At 45.4% G+C, this 18,567-nt stretch overlaps 1 protein-coding gene across 4 annotated transcripts in view; it reads left to right on the forward strand.

Moving 5' to 3' along the window:
* Positions 1-18,567, forward strand: part of npas3 (neuronal PAS domain protein 3) — a 1,941,601-nt gene that overhangs the window by 1,875,144 nt on the left and 47,890 nt on the right. For all 4 annotated transcript variants that reach the window (XM_072488507.1, XM_072488525.1, XM_072488517.1 and 1 more), the window contains exons 8-9: positions 12,082-12,275; positions 12,782-12,888. In XM_072488507.1, coding sequence (XP_072344608.1) covers positions 12,082-12,275; positions 12,782-12,888 — 301 coding nt within the window. The remainder of the gene's footprint in view (positions 1-12,081; positions 12,276-12,781; positions 12,889-18,567) is intronic.

Genomic DNA, 18,567 nt, shown 5'->3' on the forward strand with positions numbered 1-18,567 from the left:
CCACGAGGTGCGCGGCTACTTCAGCCCAGTTAAAAGCATCTAGGGTCCGACTACCCAGGGACCCCCCCCCCCCCCCCCCCCCCCACTGAGAGCCAAAAACGGAGAAGCCCTCATCAAAGAGAGAGAGACAGTGAATGCCCACTGGAGAGAGCGATTTGAGGACCTCCTCAACCAAGGCACAGCCTCTGACGCAAATGACCTTGACTGCATCCCACAACACGCTACCTGCCATGATCTCAGCACAACCCAGCTTGACATGAGGTCAAATAGGCCATCCGACAGCTGAAAAGCAACATGGCCTCTGGCACAGATGGAATCTCCGCAGAAGTATTAAAATACAGTGGAGAGGCACTTTTTAAAAAAATATTTTTTTATTCTCCTGCTTTTTCACATTTTTCCAAAAATTTACACCCAACAATTAACAATAATCAGTAACGAATGTAATGTCAATCCCCATATCAATAACAACGATCCCATCCTCCCACCAAACCCTCAAACATTAGACCGCATATTAACATAAACAAATGACAAAGAGAAATCAAGAATCACCCATAGTCACCATTAACACATACAGTCCCCCTCCCCCAAACCTCCCAGCTCCCAACCCCCCTAATGTTCGATGTGATCCAATTCTCTAAAGTGCATAATGAATAATGCCCATGAATTGTAGAACACCTCCATCCTTTCCCTCAGTTCAAATTTGACCTTTTCAAGCATCAAGAATTCCAGCAGGTCCCCCCGCTACGCCAGGGCACAGGGTGGAGAGGTTGATCTCCACCCTAACAGGATTCGCCTTCAGGCGATCAACGAGGCGAAGACTACAACATCTGCGAAGGCTACAACATCTGCTTCCGCGCCCGTTTCCAGCCCCGGCTGGTCCGACACCCCGAATATGGCCTCCCGAGGGCCCGGGTCCAGTTTCACGTGCACCACTTTAAAGATTACCCTAAATACCTCTTCCAGTAATCCTCCAGCTTTGGACAGGACCAAAACATATGAATGTGGTTTGCGGGCCTCCCCCCGCAACGTTCACATACATCTTCTACCCCCTTAAAGAGCCGGCTCATCCTGACCTTTGTAAAGTGCACTCTATACATCACCTTCAGCTATATCAGCCCCAACCTGTGGAGAGGCACTTTTGACAAGGATTCCCAACCTCATCACCTTTGGCTGGAAGGAAGAGAGCATGCTGGATGATGTCAGAGAGGCCTTAATTGTGAACATCTTCAAAAAAGGAGACAGGTCTGACTGCGTAAATTCCAGAGGGATTTCCCTACTCTCCACCACGGGAAAGGTCATCACAAGAACACTCCTCAGTCACCTCCTCCCAGAGGCTGAAGAGCCCCCCCACCACCCCACCGAGTCTCAATGTGGCTTTCGCCCGCCAAAAGGCTTAATGGACATGATCTTCAGCGCGTGACAAATCCAGGAATAGTGCAGGGAGCAGCATCAACCTCTATACATGGCCTTTTTCGATCGCGCAAAAACCTTCGACTCTGTCAACCGTGAGGGATTGTGGAGCATCCTCCTCAAATTCGGCTGCCTGCAGAAATTCGTCAATATTCTCTACCTGCTCCACGATGATATGAAAGCCATGGTCCTCACCAGCGGAACCACCACAGACCCAATATGTGTGCAAGCTGGGATCAGACAGGGCTGCATCATCGCACCAACGCTCTTCTCCATATTCCTCACAGAAACACTCCACCCCGCCACCCTGAAGCTCCCTGCTGGAGAGGAGCTAACCTACCAGACAAGCGGGAAACTGTTCAACCTCCAATGCTTCCAGACCAGAACCAAGACCATCCCAACCTCTGTAATCGAGCTGCAGTACACAGATGACACCTGGGTGTGTGCATATTCAGAGGCCGACCTACAAACCATCGTCGGCGCATTCACCGAGGCATTTGGGAGAATGGGCCTCGGACTAAACATCGGGAAAAGAAAGGTTCTCTTGCAGCCCGTTCGTGCCACACAAAACTGCCCCGACCATCAAAGTCATGGTGAGCCCTTGGATAATGTGGATCATTTCACAGACCTTGGGAGCCCCCTCAAACTGTAAGCATACATTAGTGACAAAATCCAGCATCAACTCCAATGCAGTGTTGTCTTCTGGTGCCCGAGGAACAGAGTGACCGAAGACTGAGACCTCAAAGCCAGCCCAGCTCATGAGCTACAGAGCAGCCATGATCAGAAACATGGACAATGTACAGCAGACACATCTAATCCCTGGAGAGATATCGCCAATATTTCCTCTTCAAAATCCTGCAAATCCATTGGCAACATAGACGTACCAACATGAGCATCCTCTCCCACGCCAATATCCCCAGTATCGAGGCACTGGTCACGCTTGGGCCACATAGTTCACATGCCCAACATAAGATTCCTGTCTACTCCAAGCTCCACAATGGCAAGCGATCACTTGGGCGGCAGAGGAAACGCTACAAGGACACTCTGAAAGCCTCGCTAAATAAATACAGCATCTCCATTGATACATGGGAATTGCTTGCCTTTGAACGCACAAACTGGAGAAGTATCCATGAAGGTGCCAATCACCTCGAGCCTCGTAGGGTGGAGCATGCAGAGGCCGAGCGTAAACAGCAGAAGGAGAGCGAAGAGCCTCCCAGCCACTCACCTCATCAAGCACCACCCGCCAAACTTGTGGCAGGGTCTGCGGATTCAGGATTGGACTACTCACTCACCACCAAACCCACCTCCCCAGATTGAAAGCAAGTCATCCTCGATGCTGAGGGACTGCCCAAAAAGAAGAAGAATTGTCACGGCAGGTATTAAAATTGTGAGCTGACTGCCCACCAACATTTTTGTCGTGGATGGGGCCTTGGGACTACGATGCCCATAAATTCCAGAGTAAAGTGTTCAGATGACTTTCCCCCTTTGCATTGTCCGAAAAGCAGATTCCAGCTCATCAATTCTGAGCCGATGTTCTTGGAGCTGCAGGCACGTACTGTAGATATGGTTGCCATGGATCACACTGCTGTCCACCAGCAACTACGTGGTACAGCTGCAGCACATCACCTTCCTTGCTATCGCTATTATCTTATATTTAATGAATTAGGCTTTAAGTTTAGAAATATCGTTCAACTGATATCTGTGATTATATTAAGTAGTTTAATGAGTGAAGTTATGAATTTAACGCAGTCTTTATGTCTCCCTAGTACCGGTTTAAATTACTGCCCTTGTTTAGAAGGATAAAATCTAAAATCTCACCAACCGATCACCTTTGAATAATCATTGGCTACTGGAGGCTGAATATATGTTATAAAAAGCAGCAACTTCTCCCCCTCTGCACTAAATTCTCAACTTAGCAGTTGCCCCTCATCGCACACAAGCCTTGTCATCCCCACTCTGTTCATAGTTATGACATATTGGGCACATAATAATGCACTACATAAATATAAATTACCACTTTCTCAAAAAGCTAAATAAGATACTTAACAATTACAAATGCCAAAATATCCCTGTTGTCAACTATGGAGAGTGCAATTGTCATAAGCAATGGTAGAATGATATTTTAAATTAGCATTTAGAGACCAAACCAAAACAGTTCCCAATGCCCCAAACAAGGAGTGGCATTTAATGGAGGCAATGGCGAATATTCTGATGAAAGGTCATAGACCTGAACTTAACTGTTTCTCCCAGAGGTGCTGCCTGACCTGCTGAGTGTTTCCAGCACTTTTTCATATTTCGCAGGATTCTCCATTTGGAAGACTAAAGACATGATTCAGCAATCGCTCTGTGCCTGGCATGGGGGGTTAATCCCGGGAGAGCCCCAAACAGGGCTCCAGGCCAGGTTGATTGCAAGTCACCCAACTTGTTCCTAATGGCTCATTTAAATACCCAGGCGCCGGATTCACCCTGCGACTGGGAGTCAAAGGCTGCGCCTGGGAGACCTCGCAAGGGTGCCGATTAGTATTGGTCTGCACAAATGTGAGCCAGGCGTAACGGCACCTCGGGGATTGGGGGGGGGTCTTGCAGGGCATTAGGAGACTTCCAGGTGGTGAGTGACAGGGCATGGTAGTACCCTGGCACTCCCCAGACCATAAGACATAGGAGCAGAATTAGGCCACTTGGCCTATCGAGTCTGCTCCGCCATTCAATCATGGCTGATATTTTCTCAACCCCATTCTCCTGCCTTCTCCCCATAACCCCTGATCCCTTTATTAATCAAGAACCTATCTATCTCTGTCTTAAAGACACTCAGTGAATTGGCCTCCACATTCTTCTGCGGCAAAGGGTTCCACAGATTCACTACCCTCTGGCTGAAGAAATTCCTCCTCATCTCTGTTTTAAAGGATTGTCTCTTTAATCTGAGATGGTGTCCTCTGGTTCTAGTTTTTCCTACCAGTGGAAACAGAAAGATCGAGGCTGACGCTCAAAATGGCGCCCCAGTCTGCAACCAGCCATTCTTGCTGGCGGGATCAATAAGTGTGGCCCCGGCATAGAGAAACACATTGATGTACCATCAATTACCACGAGACGAGAATGGTGAAACAATCGAGGCTTTATTGCACAAGATATTGTGCCTCCTGCAGCTGGAACCAGAATGGGAGCAGCGCAGGAGAGCTTACAATTTTATACGGCACCTGCTGGGAGGAGCCAGCAGGCAGGGATTTACTGTGGTAACTGTAATACAGTGGCAGTACCGTAATACATGCATTGTGTTACTAGGGTGTTTACCACATTCACCCCTGTTTAAAAAAGGGTCCGGCGGTGTTGAAGAAAAACGTTACAGATTGAGTCTGTTGGGGGCTCTGACCCTCTGCTGCGATCGCCTCAGTCCTGGTGGTGATGCGGGCGCCGACGTGATCACCTGCGACTCCAGCAGCGTGTTGTCCTCTTCTTCATCACCCCTTAGTGGATCCAGTGAGGGGACGGATCCTGCTAGGCTGGGGGCTGCGGTGAGGTTCGCTGGAGGGAGGGTGGGTGGCGCAGGGGTGAATGAGGTAACTGAGGGGGGGGGAGGAGCGGTATCAGGTCAGGGGTTGTGGGTGGGGACCCAGCGGGTGCCAGGTCCCGGAGGGAGACTGTGTCCTGTTGCCCCTCGGGGTGTGCCACGTAGACGTAGTGCGGGTTTGCATGGAGGAGGTGGACTTTCTCAACCAAGGGATCCGATTTATGGCTCCGCACATGCTTCCGGAGGAGGACGGGTCTAGGAACTGTCAGCCATGTTGGGAGCAAGACCCCGGAGGTGGACCTCCTAGGGAAGGCAAAACACGTTTGTGGGGGTTCTCATTAGTAGCGGTGTACAGGAGCGACTGGATGGAGTGGAGCGCATCGAGGAGGACCTCCTGCCAGCGGGAGACTGGGAGATTTCTAACCGAAGGGCCAGCAGGACGGCCTTCCAGACCGCCCTGTTCTCTGTTACTAGTGGTGTTTACCACATACTTCGAGCCAAAAAAATGGCAAAATGACATTGAATAATAAGGTGATTCTCGGCACTGCAGCCGCCAAGAATCACCCCTCCAAATTAGCTCAGAAACGGGCTTAAACCTTTGTCTGTTGAATCGCGCCCTGTGTGTTGCAGCCAGGACTGAATTGCTCATGAAAGGACCTGCAAAATCCACATGAATTCTTGACCTAGGACACTCTGGCCATTTCCAAGGATGTAATAATGCTAGTGGTGCCATATTCTGTTTAGATTTGACATGCAGAACAGTATTTCACTTTGCTCTCCAAATCCTGGTCCATATTAGGCCACCAAACATATGGCCTGGCTAGATTCTTCATTCAAAAGGCATATGGATAAGCTTTGTGAATTTTATCCATAACTTGCAAATGACCAGGGGGTGGAACAACCACTCTCACCCGCACAGTATGCAACCATCTGCACACTTAATTTGCCTTTGCACCTCACATTTGGGTTCAATTCACCAGCTTCTATATAGAACATAGAACAATACAGCGCAGTACAGGCCCTTCGGCCCACGATGTTGCACCGAAACAAAAGCCATCTAACCTACACTATGCCATTATCATCCATATGTTTATCCAATAAACTTTTAAATGCCCTCAATGTTGGCGAGTTCACTACTGTAGCAGGTAGGGCATTCCACGGCCTCACTACTCTTTGCGTAAAGAACCTACCTCTGACCTCTGTCCTATATCTATTACCCCTCAGTTTAAAGTTATGTCCCCTCGTGCCAGCCATATCCATCCGCGGGAGAAGGCTCTCACTGTCCACCCTATCCAACCCCCTGATCATTTTGTATGCCTCTATTAAGTCTCCTCTTAACCTTCTTCTCTCCAACGAAAACAACCTCAAGTCCGTCAGCCTTTCCTCATAAGATTTTCCCTCCATACCAGGCAACATCCTGGTAAATCTCCTCTGCACCCGCTCCAAAGACTCCACGTCCTTCCTATAATGCGGTGACCAGAACTGTACGCAATACTCCAAATGCGGCCGTACCAGAGTTCTGTACAGCTGCAACATGACCTCCCGACTCCGGAACTCAATCCCTCTACCAATAAAGGCCAACACTCCATAGGCCTTCTTCACAACCCTATCAACCTGGGTGGCAACTTTCAGGGATCTATGTACATGGACACCTAGATCCCTCTGCTCATCCACACTTTCAAGAACTTTACCATTAGCCAAATATTCCGCATTCCTGTTATTCCTTCCAAAGTGAATCACCTCACACTTCTCTACATTAAACTCCATTTGCCACCTCTCAGCCCAGCTCTGCAGCTTATCTATATCCCTCTGTAACCTGCTACATCCTTCCACACTATCGACAACACCACCGACTTTAGTATCGTCTGCAAATTTACTCACCCACCCTTCTGCGCCTTCCTCTAGGTCATTGATAAAAATGACAAACAGCAACGGCCCCAGAACAGATCCTTGTGGTACTCCACTTGTGACTGTACTCCATTCTGAACATTTCCCATCAACCACCACCCTCTGTCTTCTTTCAGCTAGCCAATTTCTGATCCACATCTCTAAATCACCCTCAATCCCCAGCCTCCGTATTTTTTGCAATAGCCTACCGTGGGGAACCTTATCAAACGCTTTGCTGAAATCCATATACACCACATCAACTGCTCTACCCTCGTCTACCTGTTCAGTCACCTTCTCAAAGAACTCAATAAGGTTTGTGAGGCATGACCTACCCTTCACAAAGCCATGCTGACTATCCCTGATCATATTATTCCTATCTAGATGATTATAAATCTTGTCCCTTATAATCCCCTCCAAGACTTTACCCACTACAGACGTGAGGCTCACCGGTCTATAGTTGCCGGGGTTGTCTCTGCTCCCCTTTTTGAACAAAGGGACCACATTTGCTGTCCTCCAGTCCTCTGGCACTATTCCTGTAGCCAATGATGACATAAAAATCAAAGCCAAAGGTCCAGCAATCTCTTCCCTGGCCTCCCAGAGAATCCTAGGATAAATCCCATCAGGTCCCGGGGACTTATCTATTTTCAGCCTGTCCAGAATTGCCAACACCTCTTCCCTACGTACCTCAATGCCATCTATTCTATTAGCCTGGGGCTCAGCATTCTCCTCCACAACATTATCTTTTTCCTGAGTGAATACTGACGAAAAATATTCATTTAGTATCTCGCCTATCTCTTCAGACTCCACACACAATTTCCCATCCCTGTCCTTGACTGGTCCTACTCTTTCCCTAGTCATTCGCTTATTCCTGACATAACTATAGAAAGCTTTTGGGTTTTCCTTGATCCTTCCTGCCAAATACTTCTCATGTCCCCTCCTTGCTCGTCTTAGCTCTCTCTTTAGATCCTTCCTCGCTACCTTGTAACTATCCATCGCCCCAACCGAAACTTCACACTTCATCTTCACAAAGGCCTTCTTCTTCCTCTTAACAAGAGATTCCACTTCCTTGGTAAACCACGGTTCCCTCGCTCGACGCCTTCCTCCCTGTCTGACCGGTACATACTTATCAAGAACACGCAGTAGCTGATCCTTGAACAAGCCCCACTTATCCAGTGTGCCCAACACTTGCAGCCTACTTCTCCACCTTATCCCCCCCAAGTCACGTCTAATGGCATCATAATTGCCCTTCCCCCAGCTATAACTCTTGCCCTGCGGTGTATACTTATCCCTTTCCATCATTAACGTAAACGTCACCGAATTGTGGTCACTGTCCCCAAAGTGCTCTCCTACCTCCAAATCCAACACCTGGCCTGGTTCATTACCCAAAACCAAATCCAACGTGGCCTCGCCTCTTGTTGGCCTGTCAACATATTGTTTCAGGAAACCCTCCTGCACACACTGTACGATACAGTATGATAGATGGCCATTCTTCCATCAGAAATCCTTTGACTTATGACAGAATAGGATCTCGTCCATCCACTGCTTAATTTATTTAGCACTCATTGGAGATTGGTCAAGTATCTGGGAAGAAAATCATCTCAGGAGGACACAGTACCTGGGTTGGCAAATCAGATAAAGGGAGATGACTTAACACGTCCACATTAGTATTGTCCTTCCTGCCCTGTATACGATACTGTACTGAAACCCTGACAATGTAAGCGCTGTATTCTTGCTGAGGCCATGGGAGGAAAACATTTTGACTCACTGAAAAAAGCTCATCAACGGCTTGTGGCCAGCATTTATGGTGAACAAAAGGTCATAGAGGCACTGATGGAATCTTTTTACCACAAAAACGATAGCTGGATCTTTTTTTCCAACTGTGAATATCCCTTTTCAGCTATGTCAGTGTTTTAGATGCAAAACTAATGGGTTTTTCAGAACCGTCCTCCATTACATGAGAAAGTCCATTCTTCTTCTGTCCATTTAGTGTCTTTGTGCAGAAGTAGGTACAGTGGAGCAAACACTGTAGAATGGTCTGGCAAAAGCTTTCCATAATAGTTTATCAAACCTACAGATGACCCGAGCTCGGCCACATTCCTGGGCTCTGGAGCATCCTTAATCACTCAAACCTTTGCTTCCACAGGAAGTCTCATGCAGTGATCCTGTGGCCTAGATACTCCTACGCTTGATGCCTGAAAAGTGCACTTGCTCCGCTTGAGATGCAGTCCGCCCTCTGAAAACATTTTTTCAAAATTCGATCCAGGTGGTTGAGGTGTTCGTCCTCGGTCTTACCCAAAATTAAAATGTCATCTAAGTAGACTAGAACATGAGGAACAGGTCATCCATCATCCTTTGGAAGATTGTCAGACTGCAGGATATGCCAAAAACCAAACAAATATACTTGAACAATCTTTTATGCATGTTGATGGTCATGTACTGCTTTGCATCTTCCTCTAGTAAGAGTTGTTGATAGGCCTGGCTCATGTCCAGTTTTGAAAATATTGTGCCTCCTGCAAGGGTTGAAAGCAGATCTTCTCCCCTAGGCAATGGATAAGCAATCAGCTTGGAAACTTTATTAATGGTAAGTTTGTGATCCCTACATATGTGCACAGTACCATCAGTTTTAAGAACAGGAACAATTGGAGCAGCCCAATGTGAAAATTGAATGGGCTCACTGATTCCTAGACTGTTTAGCACCCCAACTCCTCCTCCACTTAGCCTTTCATGGCGTAGGGCACTACCCTCGGTTTGATAAAGCGAGGAGCAGCCTGAGGATCTACAGACAGTTTAACAGAAGTACCTCGCAATATACCCAGTTCATCTTTGGAAACCTCTGGATATTTCTGAATGACGTCCTCTGTCACTTTATCTCACCCCGGTTCAACTGAATTTTCTGAGCCAGTCACGCCCAGGTAGACTAGGCCTTTTACTACTAGGAGCCATGTTCTTGCTTCTTGGTTGTTATATGCAATGTCTACCTCTAACGCTCCAAGCAATGGTATAGTCTAGCTGGTATATGTCCGAAGGTTGATCCCTGCCTGAGTGAGGGCTGGTGTCTGCTTCGAGCCCCAAATCATCCTGGAGGTGGTCGCATTGATTCGCGATGCCGAGGCTCCTGTGTCCTCATCTATCTTGATTTTATGGCCACCGGCCTTCACTGTCGCGTAAATAGGCTCTGCACGCCCCTCACTCATATTAAACATGTCGCAATAGTGCTCCTCGCCCTGAGCTTTCCAGGTGATGTACAATTGACTGAGGCTTTCTTGCATTTGAAGCTCTCTGCTCAGCCTTGACTTTCACTTAGCATCCTGCCACTTCGCTAAATGCCTCTTCTTGTTGCAGTGTCCATAGACTTGCAATGATTCTCATAGTGTCAAAACACTCCACTTTATTCACCTTTTTCCTTGCAGTTTCTTTTTCTACTTGACGCAGTGCGCCTGCCTGCATGCCAACATTGGCCTTCTGAATATCTTTTACATTATTGGCAGCCATTTTCATGCCCTGAGAAATTTATAGAGCCTTCTTCAAAGTAAGTGTGACTTCTCCAAGCAAATGTTGCTGGATGCTGTCCTCATTAATGCCACAAACTAGTCTGTCTTGAAGTACGTCTTCCAAAACTCACAATGTTCAGAGAGCGGACGCAATTCAACAACAATGTTAACTACAAACTATCCTGTCTATCGAAAATGACAATGGAATTTGAAACATTGTACAATTACTGAGGGCCTAGGATTGTGGTGATTCTGAACGAGTGTAACTAAATCCGCAAATGTCCCCTGGTTCCATGGTGTAACTAAAATTTCTCGCTAGGTTGTAAGTCTCCGCCCCACACACACTCAGGAGAATTAAGTCCTTTCTAGCCTCATCTACAATTCTATTTGCCAAGAAAACGTGTTCCAACCTTTCCACCTATTCAGTCCAGTGTTTATTCTCTTCCATTAAACTCACTGATAGACCCAATCATAGCCATGGTGCTGCTAACTTGCTTCCTGTCGGTAAACTGAGCAAAACTTGTTTCGAGCGTGCTCAAGCTCATTTTGTATATTCTCACCGCCAAAAGAATTTGGTAACTTAGCTCAGTTGGCTGAACAGCTGGTTTGTGATGCAGAACAGGTCCACCAGCATGGGTTCAATTCCTGTACCAGCTGAGGTTATTCATGAAGGCCCCACCTTCTCAACCTCACCTGAGATGTGGTGATCCTCAGGTTAAATTATCACCAGTCAGCTCTCCCCCTCAAATGGGAAAGCACCCTATGGTCACCTGGGACTATGGCAATTCTACTTTTACTTTTAGAAGTTACCCATCCACCAGCAGCAACCAGCCAAACCATAGTCAATTGGCCATGGGCTGCAGCAGTCAATCTGAAAACAACAGCCAATCCACAACCGAGCCACAAGAGTTCAATCAGCAACCAGGAACCAGTCCATAAATATCCTTTAGGAGTCGCTGCAGGCCAAAACGTGCTTCTTTTCGCGGGACTGCACTTTGTCATGAGAAGGCTTTCATGCTGCTATTTCCCTAAGCTATGCTTGTGGTAATGTAATAACACCTATTAAGGTGACCCAGGCCAGACATATCGAAAGGTGGGAACCAGACAAAAAGTAACCACCATACCTGCTGGTGGGGTATTGTGAATCTAACAAATAACTATTCATGTAAGAATTCTTTTTATGGAAGCAACTCCAATATAAGACATGTTTGTTACAGAATTGTAACAGGGAAAGACTGGGTAATACTTCAAATTATTCCTCTTTGAAAAGCTGCAAGACCCAGATGTGACCTGATGTTAAATGTTCATTTCTCAGCAATCATCTACTGGTGCATAATTGTGAACAAGTTCCCATTGATCAACTGTTAACAAGGTCTTAATAAGCACAAATGTATTTATTTCAACCTTTTCCCTAAGGTTTCTCAATCCATTTTTGAAACGATTTGAATTGTCAGATAAGTGTTAGACATTAATAAACAATATATGAGCACTTCCTAAAATCCAACACTACTTGTTTTCCTTTTGAAACAGTTATTGATCGTAAGAATATTGGACCCTATTTATTTCTCCATCTTACTTCATGTTCATACTATTACAGGATTATTAGCATCAACACCACAGTAATTATTATTGTGTCCCTTTATTGTACATTAGCAATTCAAATATACAAGGTGAAAAATAATCTTATTACTTTCGCCAAGCATTATATTTAAAGTAGCCACTCTTCAACATTGATGAACTGGCAGACTGTTAACATTTACACTTTGTGATGCTGCTACTGTGTTTCAGGTCATTCATATAACTGGACGGTTACGGTTGAGAGTTTCTCTTTCACATGGACGCGTGCTTCCTACTCATATCATAGGTCTAGTAGTTGTGGCTCACGCTTTGCCTCCTCCTACTATTAATGAAGTCAGGATTGACTGCCAAATGTTTGTCACCAGAGTCAATATGGACCTCAATATTATTTACTGTGAAAACCGGTAAGAAGTCATGTCTTTCATTTATTGGTATTTTATGTTCCTTTTTTTTAAATGAGGGTCTGTAGCGCCCTTCTTTTTCATTTCCTTTGCTTGATGATCCAACCCAAGCCTTACGTTTCAAGTGCGTGGGCTGCCCATCGGCACTGCCACTTAATGACTGACCACTGGACCTCTCCAACAGCTAGCTGGTGGAAATGCATGCAATGTTTTCCTCTCTGCCATGCAGGAAGTTGCCTGATCCCCACTTGGTGCCTCTACATACAACTGGGCTCAAATTGGGAAAGGAGAAGAGTGGGGGAACAAACCAATTATTTTGTGCCTCTGTCAGCTGTTTATATTTTGCAACCACAACTCCCTCCCTATCCATTGTCTATTTTTTGCAATGGCAAATTGGTGTGCAATATATTAAAATAGGCTATTCTACTATACTATAATTTCAAATTATTTCCTCAGGAACCAGGTTATGATGTTTGATATTGATTCATTTATGCTTCTGTATCCTGTAGGATTAGCGACTATATGGATTTAACTCCTGTCGATATTGTGGGTAAAAGATGCTATTACTTCATTCATGCTGAAGATGTAGAAGGAATCAGGCACAGTCACTTGGATTGTGAGTATACAGCCAACTACAGGAGAACACTGCAAATATATGCAAAATAAGCTTCATAGAAGAATGTTAGTCAGTGCAACATATTCCCTTCAGATAGTTTGAAAGATCCTTAAATGTATCGTTGAGAGATGTTCCTATTTGTACATGTCGACAAGTAGCCCAAGGTAAATCACCAATTGGATTTTCCTCAGAGAAACAAGTTTTCTTTTAGTCAAATAAAGCTAACAGCATTTTGAGGTCTGACTTTAACAATAGCAGCACAATAATACTGATGTTTTGTTGAAACCAGATTCCAGCACTTTGCAGAATGGTGAGTCGAAGTTTATATTCAATTTTCAATAGACTGAGAGTTCCCAGTCTCAATGGTACCATTGTGGAGGGCTGCCAAGTAGAGATTAGAAACTTGCGCATTGGGAACAGAATGAATGAACTGGTTGTAAACAGCACTGTCACCGCCTAAAAACAGACTGCCCATCTACCATCCTGGCATAATGACAGGTCCAAGGTACTGGGGATTCTATAAACAAGGGGAAGTAAAGAAAATTTAGGAGAACGTCTGAATATCTGAGAAATATTAATTACAAATGGGTCTGAAGTTTGAATTGTTTTACTACATCTCAGAAGGGAAAGGTGCTTCAACTAACAATTAAAATATCATTATTGAAAAAAAAGAGACATGTCAAAGCTTTTCATCTTGCGTTCATCTGGGCAGTTCACAAGAATACCAGCATAATGGGAAGACAACAATTTATACTGTATGGGAAGAGAATGGTTGTTGGTTGGCAAGTGGACTCTGGATTGGTAGAGGCATTGCCATGGAGAAAGTACCAGTTGATGGTGAGCGACAGATCGGTGACACTGTGGTACACACTGCTGCCTCACAGCGCCAGGGACCTGGGTTTGATTCCGACCTCAGGTGACTGTCTGTGTGGAGTTCATGTCTGTGCGGAGTTCGTATATTCTCCCCTTGTCTGCGTGGGTTTCCTCCGGGTGCTCCAGTTTCCTCCCACAATCCAAAGATGTGCAGGTTAAGTGGATTCTAAATTTCCCCAAAGTGTCCAAATGTTCGATGGGGTTACAGGGCTACAGGGATTGGGTCTGGGTAGAGTGCACTTTCGGAGGGTGGGTGCAGACTCGATGGGCCGAATGGCTTCTGTCTGCACTATAGGGATTCTGTGGTCAATCGGGCTCACAGTGTGACACATTTGCATGTACTGATAGCTACCTGTGTTAATACACAAGGCCCAATTCTTTACAGACAAAGAACAAAGAACAATACAGCACAGGAACCCTTCGGCCCTCCAAGCCTGTACCAGTCATGATACCAACCTTTGAAAAACTCTCAGCACTTCCTTGTGCCGTATCCCTATATACCCATCCTATCCATGTGTTTGTCAAGGTGCCTTTTGTATGCCGTTAATGTATCTGCTTCCACAATCTCCCCTGGCAACGCATTCCAGGCACTCACCACCCTCTGTGTAAAATACATGCCTCGCACATCTCCTATGAACTTAGACAGAAAGCACATGTACACACATTACGTCTGTTCAGCTGAACAAAATAATGGACAGCCATTCGCTGATACATTCCCAAGGGAAATGCCATAATGAATCAGAGTCAAGCTGCCTGGTTTAAATTTCAAACAGTATTTTGTAGTTATCTGTCAACACCTCTACCAATCAGAACCCACTTTCCAACCAATCATACATTTCTTCTCATACAGTATTAATTGTTGGTCTTCACTTATACTGGTATTTTTGACGTGCCCTGATGAGTGCAAGACGAAAAGCTTTGGCAGTCTCTTTTTTTCAGCAATACTCAGGTTCTGTAGTACCAAACGACTAGAAAATATCATTAATGGTGAACAAAGATAACACTTCAAAATGGCAGTACAATGCCACAGTCTTGGTGCACCCATGTTTTCCGCTATACAGTGTTAGGTCTTGTTTTATCCCCCAATTGTACTCCCGCTATTGGACACAAGTGCCAGTCATGGAAAGCTCAGGGAAATACTGAGTGAACCCCAATCTTCCTTCCACTCAAGAACATACTACTGACACAAAATGGCTTTAACAGTGACCCAAGAACAGGCTGTTCATATCCTCCCTCAGTGCCAGAATGATGTATGAAATAGAGAAAGAGGCAGGGAGGATGTACAACATGGTTCTTTTGTCTTATTAAAGAAATGTGAGTCATGGTTTAGTAATCAGTTAAAAGGCTACAGAAATGTTGTGCATAAAATCTTGTTAACTCATTAACGAATGACCTTGGAAAGTATTATAAAACCCAGCAAGTAAACACCATGCTACTATTAACAGATCATTTTAACCCTTTTGACTTTCTTTCCCAGGTAAACTGTTTTACTCAGGAAGTTTGCTTAAATTTGGAATTATAAATCTATGCCATGTGCAGGTACAGTGTCATATGCAGACACAAACCTTTTAATCATCATTTCTGCTCATGTCTGTCACATTGCAGGGAAATTAATTCTCAAGAGATGCAAGCGCAAATTTAGACAAATATAAAGCGCTTCTGAACAGCTGTTGTTTACTAACATGGACTGACATTGGCCAATACAATTAGAGATCAGAATTGCAGTATGTCATCATTTTGAGACATCTAATGCATGTATGTTGATTCACAAAATTTAATAGAAGCATTTCTTCACAGTTACAATTTGTGCTGACATCTAAGATTCATTTACGGTATATTACACTTGTGACATGCTGTGGAGGATATTGATAACATCATAAGAACATAACATTTCACACTATTTTTCAACACGGAGAACTTAGAAAGTGGGGCTGACATCTAGATTTTTCACCATATCTATTTTCCACAATCTTTGAATTTTCCAGTCAACAGGGCTGGCTAGAGTTTCCAGGATCGTGGATTTTGGGGCACGTCTTCAATGAGGCAGCACTTGCATCCACGACAAAGATGCACCCCTCATCCGGGCTGACTCTTCTGTTTTGGGGTGATTTACATAATTTACGTTGATCCCCAACATCTTCTGTGGAGTAAGCATGCAGTGACTGTGGAGATTAGCTGCCGTTTGGCCTCAAGGTCATGGACTGACTTCATAATTTAAATCATTCCAGGGTTTCACAGGCTTTCCAGGCAGAACAATTCTGTAGCTGCCCTCTGATCCATAGCAATACTGGCCGGCAGAGAGGCTCAGGGTCTATATATTCCAGCACTATTATGCCAAAAATGATGGAAAATATGTCTAATGACGTCCTTCTATGTTTTGAATATATATGTGCTTGTGGCTCATCACATCCAGCAGAAAACCAGCACAGTATTAAAATGGGTGGTGATCCTTTTCTGCCCCAATCCTATTAAAAAATCAACAGAGCAAGATTGGGCAATTGCAGCTACCTTGCCCAATCACAGTCAGAGATAGCTGGATTTTCCACCAGAATTGTAGTCTTCCATCATGTGGAGAATCTGGAAAGACTCTTTCCCCCTCAGGGCCACCCACTAGATGCCTACAGGGGAGAATTAACACACAGGCCTCAGGACCAGTACTGCTTCTCTTTGCCCACTGAGCAAAGCTTTAATAACTCATGTTAACAAAATTCAGTAACTACTCGGCAGGTTCACTTGCATGTCGTGGGACCTGGAATCGCATTTATTACTGAGGCTCCCATGAACTAATTAATCATCAATTAAAAAGCACTTAGATAGTTACATGGGTAAGATGGGTATAGAGGGTTATAGGCCAAGTGCGGGCAACTGGGACTAGCTTAATGGTAAAAACTGGGCGGCATGGACTGGTTGGGCCGAAGGGCCTGTTTCCATGCTGTAAACTTCTATGATTCTATTCTATCAAAACCAACAGCATAATCAATGGGAATAGAGTGGAAAATGGGCCTGCTCCAATTTAAATTTACCAAGTGATAGCATTCTTTCCTCAGAGTCAGAAGTTGGTAAGTTCAAGCCCCGCTCCAGAGATATATTAACTTTCCCAAGACAGGCTGCGAGAGCTTTAAAAGTGAAAAAGGCGATGCAACCCCAACCCCAACTTAATGATCGGCTGGCAGAAAAATACTTTTCACTGTACCTTGGCACACGTGACAATAAACAAAATCCAATCCAATCCAATGTGTGCAGCCCCATTTTTGCAATGATAGTATGCTAAGTTAGCATATTTAAGTCAGACTGTCACAGAGAAATTATACTCACTCGGATTGCAATTTATTGCTGCTACACAGGTTTCCTTCTTGGGTGGGGGGAGGGGGGGGTGGGTGTGGAGGGGGGAAAGAGTCACTAGATAAAGAACAGCAGGAGCCACTCGATTCACCAAGGTAAGTAATTCTCTCAGTGCTCCCTATGGGCAGAAGCACTCTCTATATACCTCAACGAAACCTTACGCCTCCGCCTGCTCTGATCACTAGCTTTGATTGTCAACTTCTACCCAGGCCTGATTGCAAGCCTCTCCTCCAACAATGACTGCCGGGACCATTCCCTCAGTTCCCTGACTGCGGCCTTCTGCCACAGGCTTTATTTCTGGCTAACTGACCAGTCAGTTATTAGTTTAGCTGCCAGGCGAGTGATGAACCTACAAATGGTTTGTTTTCCCTCTCAGGTGGACATAGAAGAGCCCAGGCAGCATTTGAAGTTATTCCAGTTTGCCCAGTGTAATGGACAACATTCAGCTCTCAACCAACACTATTAAAACAATTTAATTGATCATTTAACACATTGAGTGCTTGCTATGTGCAAGGCGACTGCCACCTTTCCCTACATCACAGTGGTGACTAAATACAAAATATACGTCATTGGCTGTAAAGTGCTTTGGAATGTCCGGAGCTTTTAAAAGGTATTAGATAAGTGTACTTCTTTAATGAACCAATCCCTGCTCGGATTCTGCTCATCAGGGACATACTTTGGGCGGGATTCTCCGTCTCGCCAGCCCTGTTTTCAGGTGCGGCGCGCCCTCGCCAGCAGCGGGATTCCCCGTTCCGGCAGCCAGCCAATGGGGTTTCCCATTGTGGCCATCCCAAGGCGTCGGGAAACCCGTGGGTGTGGGTGCGCTGCCGGCGAAGTGGAGGATCCCACTGACAGAGTCCCGCAGCTTAAGTTTTTTGAGACAAAAATAGGTCTAAATTTTAATTCTTGCCTCCTTCTGCTGTTGCCCCACTCGTCTTCACAACCATTGTGGCTATTGAGCAGCTGTCGCTACATCATTGGTCTCTTCTTTTGCTGATGTCACCTCAGCCTGACCCTGAAGCAAGTGCCTAGTCTTTGGTCTCCCCTCTAGATTCTGATGCCAAAGAGAGGAAACCATGATGATTGTGGACTGGAGGTGCATGGCAGGAAATGGATGAACTAGAAATATAGTAGTTCAGACCTCGCACTCCCAATAGCGATGAACGCAGAGGTGTTTACTGTAATTGATGCTTGCAAGGGCATCACAATGCCATTGGCGAGTCGGGGTTTGTCAGCGTGTGAATGTGGCTATTTGCCTGGTACATATTTAGTTTTTTACCCTGACTTTTTTGGTGCTGCTCTGGGCAGATGTAATGTCTGCTAGGAGTGCAGCCCTTTAAATCAGGAGGTGTCAAAGCACATCAGCAACCCTGCACCCCCGATACTGCTCATTCCTTATTCTCAAAGTCAAGGAGAGGAATGATCAATCATGGGGTGCGATTTAACAGAAATGAAACAGAGTCC

The sequence above is a fragment of the Scyliorhinus torazame genome, chromosome 2 (genome assembly GCF_047496885.1).
Source record: "Scyliorhinus torazame isolate Kashiwa2021f chromosome 2, sScyTor2.1, whole genome shotgun sequence".
Lineage (NCBI taxonomy): Eukaryota > Metazoa > Chordata > Chondrichthyes > Carcharhiniformes > Scyliorhinidae > Scyliorhinus > Scyliorhinus torazame.